This window comes from Rattus norvegicus, chromosome 1 (genome assembly GCF_021556685.1).
Source record: "Rattus norvegicus strain SHRSP/BbbUtx chromosome 1, alternate assembly SHRSP_T2T, whole genome shotgun sequence".
In the NCBI taxonomy this organism is placed as follows: Eukaryota; Metazoa; Chordata; class Mammalia; order Rodentia; family Muridae; genus Rattus; species Rattus norvegicus.
Window position 1 is genome coordinate 22810285 of NC_141534.1, and position 14399 is coordinate 22824683.

At 43.4% G+C, this 14399-nt stretch overlaps 1 protein-coding gene across 2 annotated transcripts; it reads right to left on the minus strand.

Annotated features, from left to right (window-relative positions):
* Positions 1-1501: 1501 nt before the first annotated feature.
* Vnn3 (vanin 3) lies at positions 1502-13758 on the minus strand. Of its 2 annotated transcripts, NM_001109136.1 has the most exon segments (7): positions 1523-1784; positions 3629-3802; positions 4831-5201; positions 6356-6647; positions 8958-9150; positions 13199-13329; positions 13429-13758. In NM_001109136.1, coding segments are annotated over 7 exon segments (1503 nt in total). In that variant the 5' UTR covers positions 13642-13758; the 3' UTR covers positions 1523-1655.
* Between the last annotated feature and the right edge of the window lie 641 nt (positions 13759-14399).

Sequence of the window (14399 nt, forward strand, 5' to 3'; positions counted from 1 at the left end):
TCCCTGGAAGATAACTTCCCAGTAACCCTGACTCAGTGACAGCCCCCTCCACCCCCAAATGTACAACCATGACCATCTATCTACTTTTTGTGATGTGACTAACTGCTTTCTTGCTTCTGTAATTTGCTTACGCAGATAACCGAAGATTATTTTGAGTTGCCTAACCACTTAGCGGGACAGAACAGTTTTTACTTGCTGGCATAGCTATCAAAGGTCTTCGTGTGGCTTTCCCTGTTAAAAGTCCTTCCCCAGAATTGAGGGCCCTGGAGGGGACAGGGACTCCACGGGAAGACCAACAGGGTCAACTCCCCTGCACCCTGGGGGGCTCTAGAGACTGAACCACCAACCAAAACACATATACAGGCTGAACCTGGGTCCCCTGCACATACATAACAGCTGTACAGCTCACTCTTCTTACGGGTCCCCAAAAATTGGAGCAGGGCCTATCCCAAAAGTTGTGGCCTGTACGTGGGATATGTTCTTCTAGTTGGGCTGCCTTGTCTGGCCTCAGTGGGGCAGGATGCACCTAGCCTTGACAGAGACTTGATGTGCCAGGATGGGGAGATACCTGGGGGGGGTATCACTCACTCAGAGGAAAAGGGGAGGGGGTGACCAGAGGAGCAGTGATCAGGACGTAAAGTGAATAAATAAATAAATAAATAAATAAATAAATAAATAAATAAATGTTTAAAGTCTTCCCCCATACTCCTCCTTCTAGGCAATCTCATATTTGGCTCAGAGATTATTCATCTTTCCTTTCAGCAGCTAATCAATAAATCTTTTTAAGCATAGTTGGATTGAGTCTATGGTCTTTTCCCAGGGGTCACAAACTCCATAACACACATATCTGGTAATACTCTTTTCTTAACAGTCTCCCGGAGTGGTGCTAGACATCACAAGGTGCCCCCATCCTGAGCCCACCACAAACACACCTACAAAGCCACAGTATTCAACTATGGGTCTCCATCCTGATTATTGAAAGAATCACTTCTGAAAACTGTGGTTGAATTAAGTGTCCTGCTGCTGGGGTATCCACCAGAGAAGATGGTTCAGACATGGGTTTAAGCCAATAGCAAGTCTTTTATTAGACAGCCGGCAACTACACTGCAGGTGTTCCGGATCCTAATATAACCCCGAAACTTTCTCAGAGTAAGCTTTTAAGCACACACACACACACACACACACACACACACACACACACACACACACACAACCATGTTCTGGGTTGGCATACCTCAGTTAACAGGAACAGTTAGGCAAAAGCCGGACTACGGGGGTTACAAAGCAAAGTTCATACCTGAGACCTTCCCAGGACTGTGTGGGCTTTGATGGATTAGGCCTTTGAGTTCTGCCATGCGTCTGTGTGTCTATGTGCTGACTCTTACAGCCTGGATGGTACTTCTGTCACAGAGTCAGTTGTGCTAAGTTTTGGGTACCTACTACACTCTGAGAGCCATAAATTTGATCTTGAATTTTGGAGGTAACAAATCATAGCAGGCCATAGCACCCCACTTGCTTTTTTATTTTATTGCTTGTTTCATGTGATTTGTCATTTCAGCAGCTTACGTTGTATCTTCTTATGCAGATCCCTGTTCTCTCTCATTGACAGCCCAGCGTTTTGCCAGGCTAATCCTGACAGCCCCCGATGAAGGGGATCATTGCACCTTCCCAGGTCCCTGTCCTAAGCGCGGAGGGTCCCTCTCAAACACCCTTCCATACAGTGCCATCACTAAGACAGGCAAAGGGGCTCCACCTCGGCTCCTCAGGCGACCATCTCTTGAGACCTGATGAGAGACAGATGACAAAGGGTTAACATCAGTGCAGAGCCAGTTTACAGCAATACCTTCCTTCAGAAAACTCCTGTCAAAACCAGGACTGGGTGGTATACAGCACACCAGATTTGATGGCAGAAGACTCAGCTTTATGACTTTGGTCTAATTGTAGAGGGGCGGGGTAACATTGCAGCAAATAATCTCTTTTAAGGAACCACTGCACCACTATGGCTAGCATTGTATCAGCTTCTCAACCCGCCCATGGAGTGAGCTCTCCCTGTGTAAGCAATGCTTACTGAGTACTTAACTCAAGGTCCTGTTCATGCTAGACAGAGTCTCTACTCTCGATCTATATTCCTAACTCTTTTTTTTTTTTTTTGGTTCTTTTTTTCGGAGCTGGGGACCGAACCCAGGGCCTTGAGCTTCCTAGGCAAGCGCTCTACCACTGAGCTAAATCCCCAGCCCCTATTCCTAACTCTTTAAAACGTATGTTTACTTTTTAAAATTTATTTATTGGTCTTATGTGTATCAATATTTGACCTGCATGTGTGTCTGTTTCATACATACATGCTTGTTGCCTCTGGAGGTCAGAAGAGGACGTTGAACACAGACCCACTAGAACTGGAGCTCCAGATCTGCATGAGCCACGGTGTAGGTATTAGGAATCAAACCCGGTTTCTCGACAAAACAACAAGTGCTCTAAATTCTCTTCGGATTAGTTTTTATTTTATGTATATGAATGTTTGCCTGCATATTTGCATTTGCATCATGTGCACACAGGGTCTGAGGAAGCCAGAAGAGGGCATCGGAGTCCCTAGACCAGGAGTTACAGACACAGTTGTAATGCCTGTCATGTATGTGCATGTGTGTGCGTGCTGGCCCATGCCTGGGTCCTTTGCAAGACTAGAAAGTGCTCTTGACTTTGACTGCTAAACCATTCCTTCAGTGTGTGTGTGTGTGTGTGTGTGTGTGTGTGTGTGTGTGTGTGTGTGTGTTTTATTTATTTATTTGGTTTTTGAAATAGACTCTCTACATAGTCCTAACTGTTCTGGAACTAGCGACATAGACCAGACTGGTTACAAATTCACAGAGGTCCACATGCCTCAACCTTCAGTGTGCTGGCATTAAATTTTTATACTTGTATTTTGAGATTAAGTCTCACCCACTCATCAGTTTCAACTGGCCTCAGACTCACTTTGTAGCCCGTTGTAGGCCTTGAGCTTCTGACCATCTTACCTCAGTTGTCTATGTAGCTAGATTACAGGCTGCTCCCCCAGGCCCTGAGAGCTGCACTGAGTGGTGGACTGTTTAACTTGAGATTCTCCATTATATAAAAGATTATTAGCAATTCATATTCTAATTTTTAACTCCCCTAAGCTGGCAGTTTTGTAGAACAATGGACCCAATTTTGTCTCTCACAGAGACAGACAATTTGCATAAATTTGCATTTGTAGCCTGTTCTGTCTCAGGGCTAATGTGACCTCTAAACCTTCTGCCATAGACTGGGCAATATTTCAACACTGCCCCCTTCCTCTCTTTGTTTCTTTCTTTCTTTGTTTCTTCTTGTTGGTTTTTGTTTCTTGGGTTTTTCCTTGGTTGTTGGGTTTGGTTTTTGGTTTTGGTTTGGGGATGAGTTTTTGTTTGTTGGTTTGTTTGTTTAAGATAAAGTTTTCCCATGTAGCGCTGGCTGTCCTAGAACCAGGCTGACCTTGAACTCATAGAGTTCTGCCTCTGCCTCCCAAATGCTGGATTAAAGACATGAGCCACCACCGCCCAGCCCTTTATTTCAAAGATCCTTATTATGCTGGTCTGCTTCATGTATTCAAAAGAAATGTGTCCCCTTGAAGACCTCTTACTTCATAATATCTTTCCAGGGCAAGTTGACTCCCGCTTAGGACGATCTGTGGGAAAACATATTTCGTCCCAAAGGTGCCACTGAGAGAAAATTCTTCAAACTTTGTAAACGCTGACCCCACGGGTTCCCCACAAGTTCTCAAGTTGGTGGTTTGACACTTCAGCAATGTGCATATCTATGTAAAAGGAGGAAAAGAAAAAAGGAGTCATAACACAGTTTCAAAGAATAGTTTCCATGTAAGCAGTCACAACTTACTAAGTATTAAGTCAGATTTAATGGGGCAAGATAATTACACTTTTTTGTTTGTTTTTGTTTTTGAGGCAGGGTTTCTCTGTCCTGAAACTCACTCTGCAGACCTGCTTGGGCTCAGTTTCAGAGACCTACCTGCCATTGCCTCCCAAGCACTGAGATTAAAGGTGTGTGCCACTGGTCAAGAATTATGCTTTTAATGGAGGAAAAATGAATAGAATTTTAAAGGTCAGTGTTCTGCGTACTTCTAATGTAGGTTGTCTTGTAAGACATTCGCTTTGGTTAAATTTCTTTTAATCCAGGCACGCATCCTTGTGTGCACTGGGTAAGCAACATGAGGATGAATAGAAGTCTTAACTCCAACTTGCCTGCAGAAAACTCTTCAATCTGCCTCAGGCTTTTTACCTTGTAGCCAAGGAAAAGAATTTGTTCTGGCTAAAGTGAAACAACTTAAAGGTTCTGGGGCTGCAAACAAATCCACGATAAATACAACATTATACCAATGAGCTGAATTTAAGTCAATATTTAAGGAAGAGCTGTGATACCTGTGCTGATTATTTTATATTTTATTTGTCAGCTTGACACGCTAGGGTCTTCTGGGGAGGAATCTCAATTGAGGAAATGCTTCTGTCAGATTGTAGGCCCGTCTGTGGGGGCATTTTCTTGATTAATAATTATTGATGTGGGAGGGCCCTATAGGTGGTACCACCCTTGGACAGGTGATGTTGAGTTATATAAAATAACAGACCATGGGAAACCATGGGGAACAAGCCAGCAAGCCACATTCCTCCATGGGCTCTGTTAGTGCCTGCCTTAAGTTCCTGCCTGGACTTCTCTCAGTGAAGGACTGTAAATCCTTCCCCACTAAATTATTTTTAGTCTTGGTCTTTCTTCACAGCAATAAAAGCAGTGAATTAGAAGAAAACGTAGCAATAAGGTATCCCAGCATTCTACCTGTAAGTAATACTGGCCTTCCACTGTATGGAGTCCGTCAAAGACACCCAGGACATATGCCTCATCCATTCGGCTCTCAGACATCTTGTAAGTCAGGTGACAGCACAGGTCTTTTTGGCAAACTGTGTAATTGCCAGCACTTCCCATAAGCTTGGTGAAGCTGAATTCATCAAAATAAATTGTCCCCTGGAAGTCTGCCTGCTCCGATGAGAACGGCTTCACGGTCCTGGCATAAGCGCTCCAGTCAACTTCTGCAGGGGAGCCATGCTGGCGGGGCCGCGACCTCAACTCAGACAGCAGCAGCTGGCCGCTCTCTGTCTCCATGTCGTAGTGGTACACTCTGACGGCGTCGGGGCTGTAGATTCCACTCCCTGTGGCCAACATAACAAAACGCAAATGTTGCTTCCAATCTTTTTTTTTTTAAGATTTATTAATTTTATTTATACGAGTATAGTGTCGCTGTCTTCAGACACACCAGAAGAGGGCATTGGATCCCATTACAGATGGTTGTGAGCCACCATGTGGTTGCTGGGAATTGAACTCAGGACCTCTGGAAGAGCAATTAGTACTCTTAATCTCTGAGCCACCTCTCCAGCCCTGCTTCCAGACTTTTTATGGTGACAAAAGAGAACATTCTCATGGGAAATTAAACATAATTAGACATAATGTTATTAACACACAATGACTTTTTTTTAAAGATGTTGGTAATTCAGTTTGACTCTGCTTTCTGCATACGGTACTGAAATGATATTTTGAAGGGTTTTTTTTAATTTCCCCTTTTAAGTCAGTTGAACAATGGAATCAAAAATTCCCCCAAACATGGAGAATGATTTCTGCTCTCCAATGACCTAATTAATCTATTCGGGTTCAAAATTCATTTGCCATATTGAAAACCAGTCATGAGGGAAGTACTACCCTTAATGTGAATACTACCAAGAGTAAACTCTAAAACCAATTAAAACCAATTAATCTTAGTAATTCCGTCCTCAAATTTCAATGCTACTAATAGGTGTTGGCTGGAACATTCCTAGCTTTGACCTTTTTTTTTCTTTTTTTTTTTGGTATCTTTGGTTGTGAGGCTAGCCTTTAATGGCTCCAGACTCTGCCACCACTTTTTTCCATTACCAGACCACTTTGTAACTTCAGTTTTTCTCACGAAGCCTAGAGATAATATTTGCTTCTTCTCCTTATCCTTAATAAAGCTCTTTAAGCAGAAGTCTGTGCTGCTAGCATAGGAAATGTTTGTAATCCCAGTACTTGGGAGGCTGAGGCAGGAGGATCATAAATTCTAAGCCTGTCTGAGCTGTATACCAAGATCCAGTCTCAAAAACGAAGCAATCGATTCCTGTCCTCAGGAAACAAACACATAAATAAGTAAATTACGTCAAAGCAGAAACTCATAGAGTTATTAATTTTATGGGAGTGGCATTAGTCATAAAGCCATTAAGGAAAAGTTTGGCTTAAAAATCAACGGGGAGTTCTTTCCCAAGACCTTGCCACCTGATGGAGGACTGGCCAGAGTTACCTGTCATGTGCATTCTGGTGTTGTGGGTGTTTGCAGCAAGCACGTTGACCCCCATGGCTCTGGCCCACGCTGAATGGAATGGAACTGCTGAAAGCAGGGGCAGCGTGTTGTACCACGCCGTGGGCAGGAGAACACTGTCAACCCGGGAGTCCTTCACAACCATCACGGCTGGGTCATAAGAAAAAATGTCAAAGCAAGTGAAGACACCAAACTTCCCAAAGGGAGTGTCAAAGGTCACCAGCTCTGAATCCTTGGGGAAGTCAAACTGAATCTCTGGTTCAAAAAGATTGTACTGTCGAAGACAAGCAGAAAAGCAGAAAATTAGTATGAAAGAAATTTACCAGTAGCTACGGTCAGTACCCTAAATCTTATCTTCCGTGTATGTTGATGTGCATATGGTTTCATGACAATTTACAAACATCCTGCCTGTTATATGAACTATGAGTTTTCACGATAGGACATCAATCAAACACATTATGCTCAATCGTCGATGAACAAATGAAATCAAATGGTATCTAAGATGTGAATATTTATTTCTATCTTTGAAACTGCAGAATGAAAAATCTTTTACATTACCTTTTAAAAATTATTTATTTATTCATTCATTTATTTATTTGTTTAATCTATGTGAGTATGCTATAGCTGTCTTCAGACACACCAGAAGAGGACATCAGATCCCATTACAGATGGTCGTGACCCACCGTGTGGTTGCTGGGAATTGAACTCAGGACCTCTGGAAGAGCAGTCAGTGCTCTTAACCTCTGAGCCATCTCTCCAGCCCCCTACATTATTTTCAACTCTAGCTAAGTGTCTACGTGTAAGCATGTGCATGTGAACGTGGGTACCAATGGACTGACCGGAAGAGGGTCTCCGGTCCTCTGGAGCTACAGTTACAAGCAGTTGTGGGTGCCCAACAGGGTGCTTGGAATTTAACTAACATCCTGTGTCAGAGCAGCATGTGCTCTTGGCTGCTGAGCCGCTCTCAAGCCCACAGACAGGTTAAAGTCTTAAGTCTTATAATTTCCACTACGGAATCATTAAGTCTCGCTAATTACTAAGCTATAGTTTTTTCAGCCTGACTGTTGGTTCTACAGTGTGTGTATTATACTGATGACAGCCATGAAGGGACTGTGGCGGTTTGCATGTAAGTGGCCCCTGCAGGCTTAAAAGATAGGACACAATTAGGAGGGAGGAAGTGTGTCACTGGAGCAGGCTTTAAGGTCTCAGATGCTGAAGCCGGGCCCAGTGTCTCGCTGTCTCTTCCTGCAGCCTGCAGATTCAGATGAGGAACTCTTAGCTCCTTCTCCAGCAGCATGTCCGCCTGCAAGCTGTCATGCTTCGCACCACAAGAATGCCCTAAACCTCTGAACTGCATGCCAGTCTGATTAAATGTTTTCCTTTGAACTCCGAGTTGCTGTGGTCGTGGTGTCTCTTCACGGCAGCAAAACCCTAAGATGGGGACATTGAAGATCCCTGAAGTCTCACAGCAGTTTGTCCTCAGATTTTGTCACAACACCGTTATTCTTGTCAGGCAGCTGAGTGTGGTCTCTCCGGAATCCTGACTGCTTCACCCAGGCAGGAGCGGGACATTCGCTTGGCTGGTTTCCACTCGGTCTGATGTGTGTGCTGGTGCTGCCTGGCATCAGCCACCGCCCATCCCCCATTCCTGAGGCTCTCTGGCTCCTCCACTCACCTTCTTTGTGGCATCCTATACAGAACAGGGAATGGTCTATTCAGGACAGCCATGTGACCTCAATTGGATCAAGGAGTGAGGAGGCCATTTCGGGGTTTTCGAGTAACAGAAATGCATCTCTCTGTGAACTTTGTTCGTAATGATATGAACTTTGTGCTGTGCTCCTGTAGCCAAATGACTTCGGAATGGGCAGTTACTCTGAGCAAAAGCTGCTAGTAAGACCTAGAGGGGTGGATAGTATCTCTGAGAAATGGGCCGGTTGCTCCTGGAATGAGACCTACTTTCTGTGGGATAAGTATTCTTTTCAGCTACACACATGTGGATATTTCCCTCCATTTTAAAGATTTATTTATATTTATTATATAAGTACACTGTATCTGTCCTCACAGGGCATCAGATCTCATTCATTACAGATGGTTGTGAGCCACCATGTGTTTGCTGGGATTTGAACTCAGGACCTCTGGAAGAGCAGTCAGTGCTCTTAACCACTGAGCCTGCCCTCCTTAAGATCCACTTTCTGTTGGAATTTTATTTCATAGTAATCAGAAAGCCACGTTGCAGTAAACAGTAACATAGTATTAAATAGTAACATTGTGTACCCCCAGATCCTCTGCTACTAACTCAAAGACAGAACAGCGTTTCTCCTTTCCCAATGGATATTCAGTCTTTGTAAGGCTATGATCCTGTCTGTTTAAACATTTTGCTACATTTTACTTTATGATTGATTTGCACAGATAATCCTGAACTAGTATACAAAGAAATGAAATTACCTTTTCATCTAGAAATGGTAATAGTTATGAAATTTTCTGTAACAGTTATATCTTCAATATTTAGCAAACAAATATATATTTTCATCACAAACAACAGGAAAAAAATAACAAGTTTAATGAAGGCACAGGTAATCCTTACCTTATGGTAGCGGGCTGTTAGCCTACCCTCAGAATCGAAGACCACGTTGGTATTATATTGGTAACGGCCATCCCGGGGACACTGAGGATCAGTAGTATTACATGGCTTCTTGTCCCCAATATTTGCCACAATATAGATAGAGTTCTCCTTGGCGAGGCAGCTGAGTCTCTCCTGGACTGGTGTGAAGCCAAACCTAATCCAAAAGATGTTGCCCCAAGCTGATGACATGACGGCGACTTCCAAATTATCACAGTGATCCTATACTTTGCCATTTCCTATAACGCAACAGCTCCAGTTCAAGAATCAGCAGAAAAGACTTTAAAACTCACAAGCCGGCTGGAGAGATGGCTCAGTGAAGCACTTGCCTTGTACGTGTGAGGACCCAAGCTCAGATCCCATAACCCATACAAATGCCAGGCACAGCACTATGCACCTATAATCACAGGATTGAGAAGCTTAGAGTCTACTTGCCTGCCTTATGTGACAGGGCTCCAGGGTGACAAGAGACTCTACGTCAAACAGGAGTGCCACGTCATTGTCTTTGTGATCACTAGTGTCTTCTACTGTGCCAGAATCCAGGACAAAAGCCTAGAGAAGGCTGAAGAGAAAACAATACTGTGTCTTAAAATGGGGAGAGAAGCTATGCGGGGATTTGAAATTTAGCGAACTCCTCTATGAGAAGGGCCTGGTCTTCAACCACAGCTAGAATATTACAGATTTACCGCTGTAAACTGTGGTCAGAAACAAAGTAGCAAGTGGCAGAAAACAGGTGGTCCTCTGCATAGTCATGGGGAACATGTACAGTGGGAAGGTAAACAAATATACACAGGCCTGGCTTCGTTTCCTCATACAAAGGAAACGTGATATGCAGCCTCCTGTCTGTCTTACAGGGTTCTCGGGGAGAAAGTACACAACGTGAAATTGTCTTTATATTTATCGCACACTAAGAAAGGAAACAGTGAGGTAACCTGTGGCTTCAAATATTTGAACATCTCTCCCGTGAGAGATTTGTGTTATGAATAAAAAGGTACTCAGTGAGACAGATCAAAGGCCAATGTTATAAAGAGGAAGATTTTGCAGAAAGTCAGACAACAGATGCTACAAAGCAGACTGGTTTTCATGAATAAATATGCTTGTTGGTTATTATAATTTTCAGTATAGCATAGTATAGTGGTAACAGGTCTACTTGGATATCATGGCTGAATGCAAATGACTCTGTGATGTGTATGTACGAGTATGTTCATGGTTGCACTTGTGGGTGTGGGTGAAATCAGATGACAACCCTGAGTGTCATTTCTTAGTTCCTTCCCCTGTCCCTGCTGCCTCTCACACAACATCTCTTATTGGCCCTGGACTTCACCAAGTAAAGCTAGACTGGTTGGCCAGCAAACACTAGGGATCTGAATGTCTCTGCCTCCTAACTTGCCACCACCAAGATTTCATGTGTATTTTTGCTCTCAGTTGTTTGCATAGGTTCTGGGGATCAAACTCAGGGCCCCACACTTTCTAGGCAAGCACTTTATGGACTGAGCCCTCTCCGCAGCTTTCAGGTGGCTTTAATTCCACTTACCCTAATTAGTAATTGCACAGCTTTTCTCCTGCTTTCTCCCTTTCTTCTTATGGGTAATGCACAAATAGTGACCCTTGCTGTTGTAAGTAAACAATTGGATATGCCCAGCACACCAGATACAGCTCCTGGGATTCAACAAAATCACAATGAATACCTAACAAGCCTGCGGGTTTCTGCAATTCTGAGAAGACAAGCAGAATAGTGATAGCACATGTGTGTACACATGTGTTCATACATGTGTAAGTGCACATACATGGGCAAGTGCATGTGAGTATCTAGGTGGAGGCTGAAAGTTGATGCGTCCTGCCTATATTCATTCTCAGTCTGTTCGTCAAGACAGGGTCTTTCACTAAACAGTTTGCCAACTCCTGTTTGTGTGAATAGCTAAGTTTCCCTGAGAATTCCCCATCTCTCCCTCCAAAGTACCAGACTACAGAAGGCCCCTCTGCCTGTCTGGCTTTTATGTGGGTTCCGGGGATCTGGTATCACATTTAATTGGCAAGTGCTTTATCCACTGAGCCACCTCCCCAACAGCTCCATGTTGTTTCTTTGCTTTGTTTTAGGTGGAGTCTTGCTGGGTAGCTCAGGCCGCCTTGAAGCTTAAGAAGCAATTCCTTCCACATTTTTTCTGAGTGCTGGGATTACAGTCATGACCCAGTTGATTTCCTCCTTTTTGTTCTACAGAGCTGAATGTTCACCATTGGAATAATTCGGTGTGAGAATTTCATGAGCCACTTGCCTTCCCAACTTAATAGAATTCAAGTAGGCATAACCATCAAATTTACAGACACCTTCTCCTAGGAGAGTCATCTCATCGAGTGACCTCATCGAGTGAGGTATGTTTTAATCCAAGCACTAGAATGACAGCAAGTAATGACTGCCTTCCGTGCTGGGAAAAGCTTTCAGGAAGAAGACACTGAGTCGCTATCCTATGCTTCCTGTACACACAGATCATAAACGTTGAGAAAATATTTTCCCAGAGGTAGAAGCCTCAAGGTGAGGCTTGACTCAAATAGCAGAGTTTGAGTATGAGGGCATTGGACTTACCTTCCAGCTGGCTTCAGGCAGTCAGAATCACTTTTAAAAGCTCCTCCTTGGAGCACTGCTTCTCAAGTATCCTAACGCTGTGACCCTTTAATACAGTTCCTTGTGCTGTTGTGACCCCACCATAAAATTATTTTTGTTGCTACTTCATAGCTGTAACTTTGCTAATGTTATGAATCGTGATGCAAATGCGGTGTTTTCCAACGGTCTTAGGTGACCCCTGTGAAAGGGTTCGACCCAATGGGGTCAAAACCCACAGACTGAGAACCACTGCCTTGAAGGCCATGCATGAGAATCTGAGCAGGTACATGTAGATATAAAAGTAGCAATTGAAAGCAGTTTTAAAACTTCCCTACTTAGCAAAAAAAAATCACCTGCGAACTATGCTAAAAGGTAAGTAGTTACACCTAAAATAATCTATTTCATTTTCTTTCAAAATTACAAATATAATTACGTAATTAAATATATATTTTAAGAAAGTTATGCCTAAACCACAGTTATTAATAATTTCTAAAATCTCTATAAGGACAAGAGTTCACAGACGTTTGTTTATATTCGGTTTCTTCTATCAAAAAGAAGTCGTCCTGGCCTGGGATGTTAAAGCGGACAGTACAGGGTGAGGGGTCACACACACCATTTCATTTGACATTCTTGTCTATTCTGTCACGGAAATAAAGATGGGATTTCATTGCCCTTTATTAAGATAAAGAGAGAAACATTTGTGCCGTGTACGCCATCCACTCAGCTGAAAGGCAGTAAGATGTGGACTCAGAGAGAAAGCTTCCTGTTCCCAGCCTCCAGCAATTGCCTTGCACCTTACTGAGTCCTGTGGAACCATGGTGACAGCACAGTGGGAGGAGCACAGGCTCTTCAAGGGGTAGCTTCCGAACTGTTTGCACGGTTTTCCCCACGTCGCCTGTGGGCTCTGCCCTACGAATCCACTCACAAGCATTGCCAGTGTCTTCCTATAGACTGCTAGGCGGGGTGGTATATTTTATCTAAAAGCTGTCTTTAAATTCTCAGCAGCCTCCAGTAGGACTTCCTTCAGCAGTGGTGTTCCCCACCCCCTTCTGGCTCTCTTCTCTCTTTCCCACTACCCCTGCCTGCCTGTCTTTGTCTGTTTCTCTGCCTCTGTGTCTCTGTGTCTCTTTGTCTCTATTGCCATCGCCTGTCTGTCTATATCCCTGTCCTATTAGCCAATTCTGTAAGTAGTTGTTTTAGTGTGTCTCTTGACCTTAGAAACAGTGACTTTAAAAGAAAAAGAAAAGAAAAAGAAACACGGGCTCATTAATCTTTTCAATTAATCTTAGGAAGGCCCCTGGGTGAACCCACTGACTTGTATTTGAGAGCACTGGTTCCAGAAATAACACTCTCACTTGGCTGAAACTTAGTTAAGCATACTTGTTGAAAACAGTTCACGTGCTAGCTCTTAAAGAGAACTGTGGTGGTAATGAATCAAGCATTCTTATCCAAAGACATTCACCAGATGAAGGCACACTAAGTAGCAGACATTGTGAAGCATTAGGCTAGTGCCAGAAAAAGCAACACGCCAAGCCTGGTGACATTACGGCTCTATGTCATCATTAACTCTGTTGAAAAAGTCATTTCCTCTTTGGCACGAAGTTACCTCTTAGGGTCTCTACAGGGAATCCAGTTCACTTCGGGGTCTGGTATATCCTCTAGGTAGGGGTAAATAGTCTCCCTGGTGAAGATCCAGCCATAGATCCCATCTTCTGGGGTCACAATGATATGGGCGCCCTGCTCAAAACAGGCATTTTTAAATGCATCGTTTTAAATGTACATTCCTGTCTAGTTGCAAATCTATATCCCATCTCAGACGTGAACAAAGAGTGTTACCTGTCTGGCCGCCAACTTGATTGCATTCTCCAAAATGTCTATGTTCTTGTTTATCAGGAGCAAAGCCTCTTCGTTGGAAACAGGACTTTCTGTTTTGTTTGGCAATATAACAGCATGCTCGTATACAGCAGCAATAAAAGTGTCCATTGCACCCACAGCCTGGGCAAAGAGGACAAAACTCACTACACATTGAGGAAAATATAAGGAAACCATAGTTAAAATATAGTGAGCCCTGAAGATCAGAAGGTTCTTCTACTGTCTATCAGCGGGGAAATATTCAGACTCAAGCCCCGACGACGGCCAGCTGCATTCATTGCCCTGTGAATATATTATGCAATATGGCATTGAGGAAAGGCTTATGCAAGATTGGCAGGCAGAGGCACAGAATTACATAGTCGTGAGTTTGCAGCAACTGTTGACATTGCTCAGAGGCCAACTCATCTGTAAAAGGGGAGTTACTGAACCAACCAGTTAAGTCCATACAAAACACACTGGTCAAGTTCTTATTTTGTGTATTTTTAAATGAAAGGTATTTTACTAGTGCACCAACATTCCCATTAGTAGGGTCAATTCTGGGGTGTTCTGGAAGACAGATATCACATCAGCAATGTGTTGAGAATTAATACTCACGGCTGTTAACACTCTAAGAAAAGCCCGAAGGTTTTGTTTTTGACAGATTTGTTTTGTTTTGTTTGTAGGGGTGTTTTGCCTCTCTGTGTGTATCTGAACCAGGTCCATGCTGATCAGGTCAGCCGAGGAAGGTCAGAGGAAGATATTAGATCCCCCTGGGATTGGAATTTCAAGGGTTTATGTGCCACCACAAGGATATTGAGAAACAAATCCAGGTCCTCTGTAAAAACAAGTGTTCTTAACTACTAAGCCATTTCTCCAGGCTTCCCATTCTTTTTCTCTCATTTGAGAATTTCATATAGGTCTGTAATGTGTTTTAGTCAAACCAGCAAATCCATTCT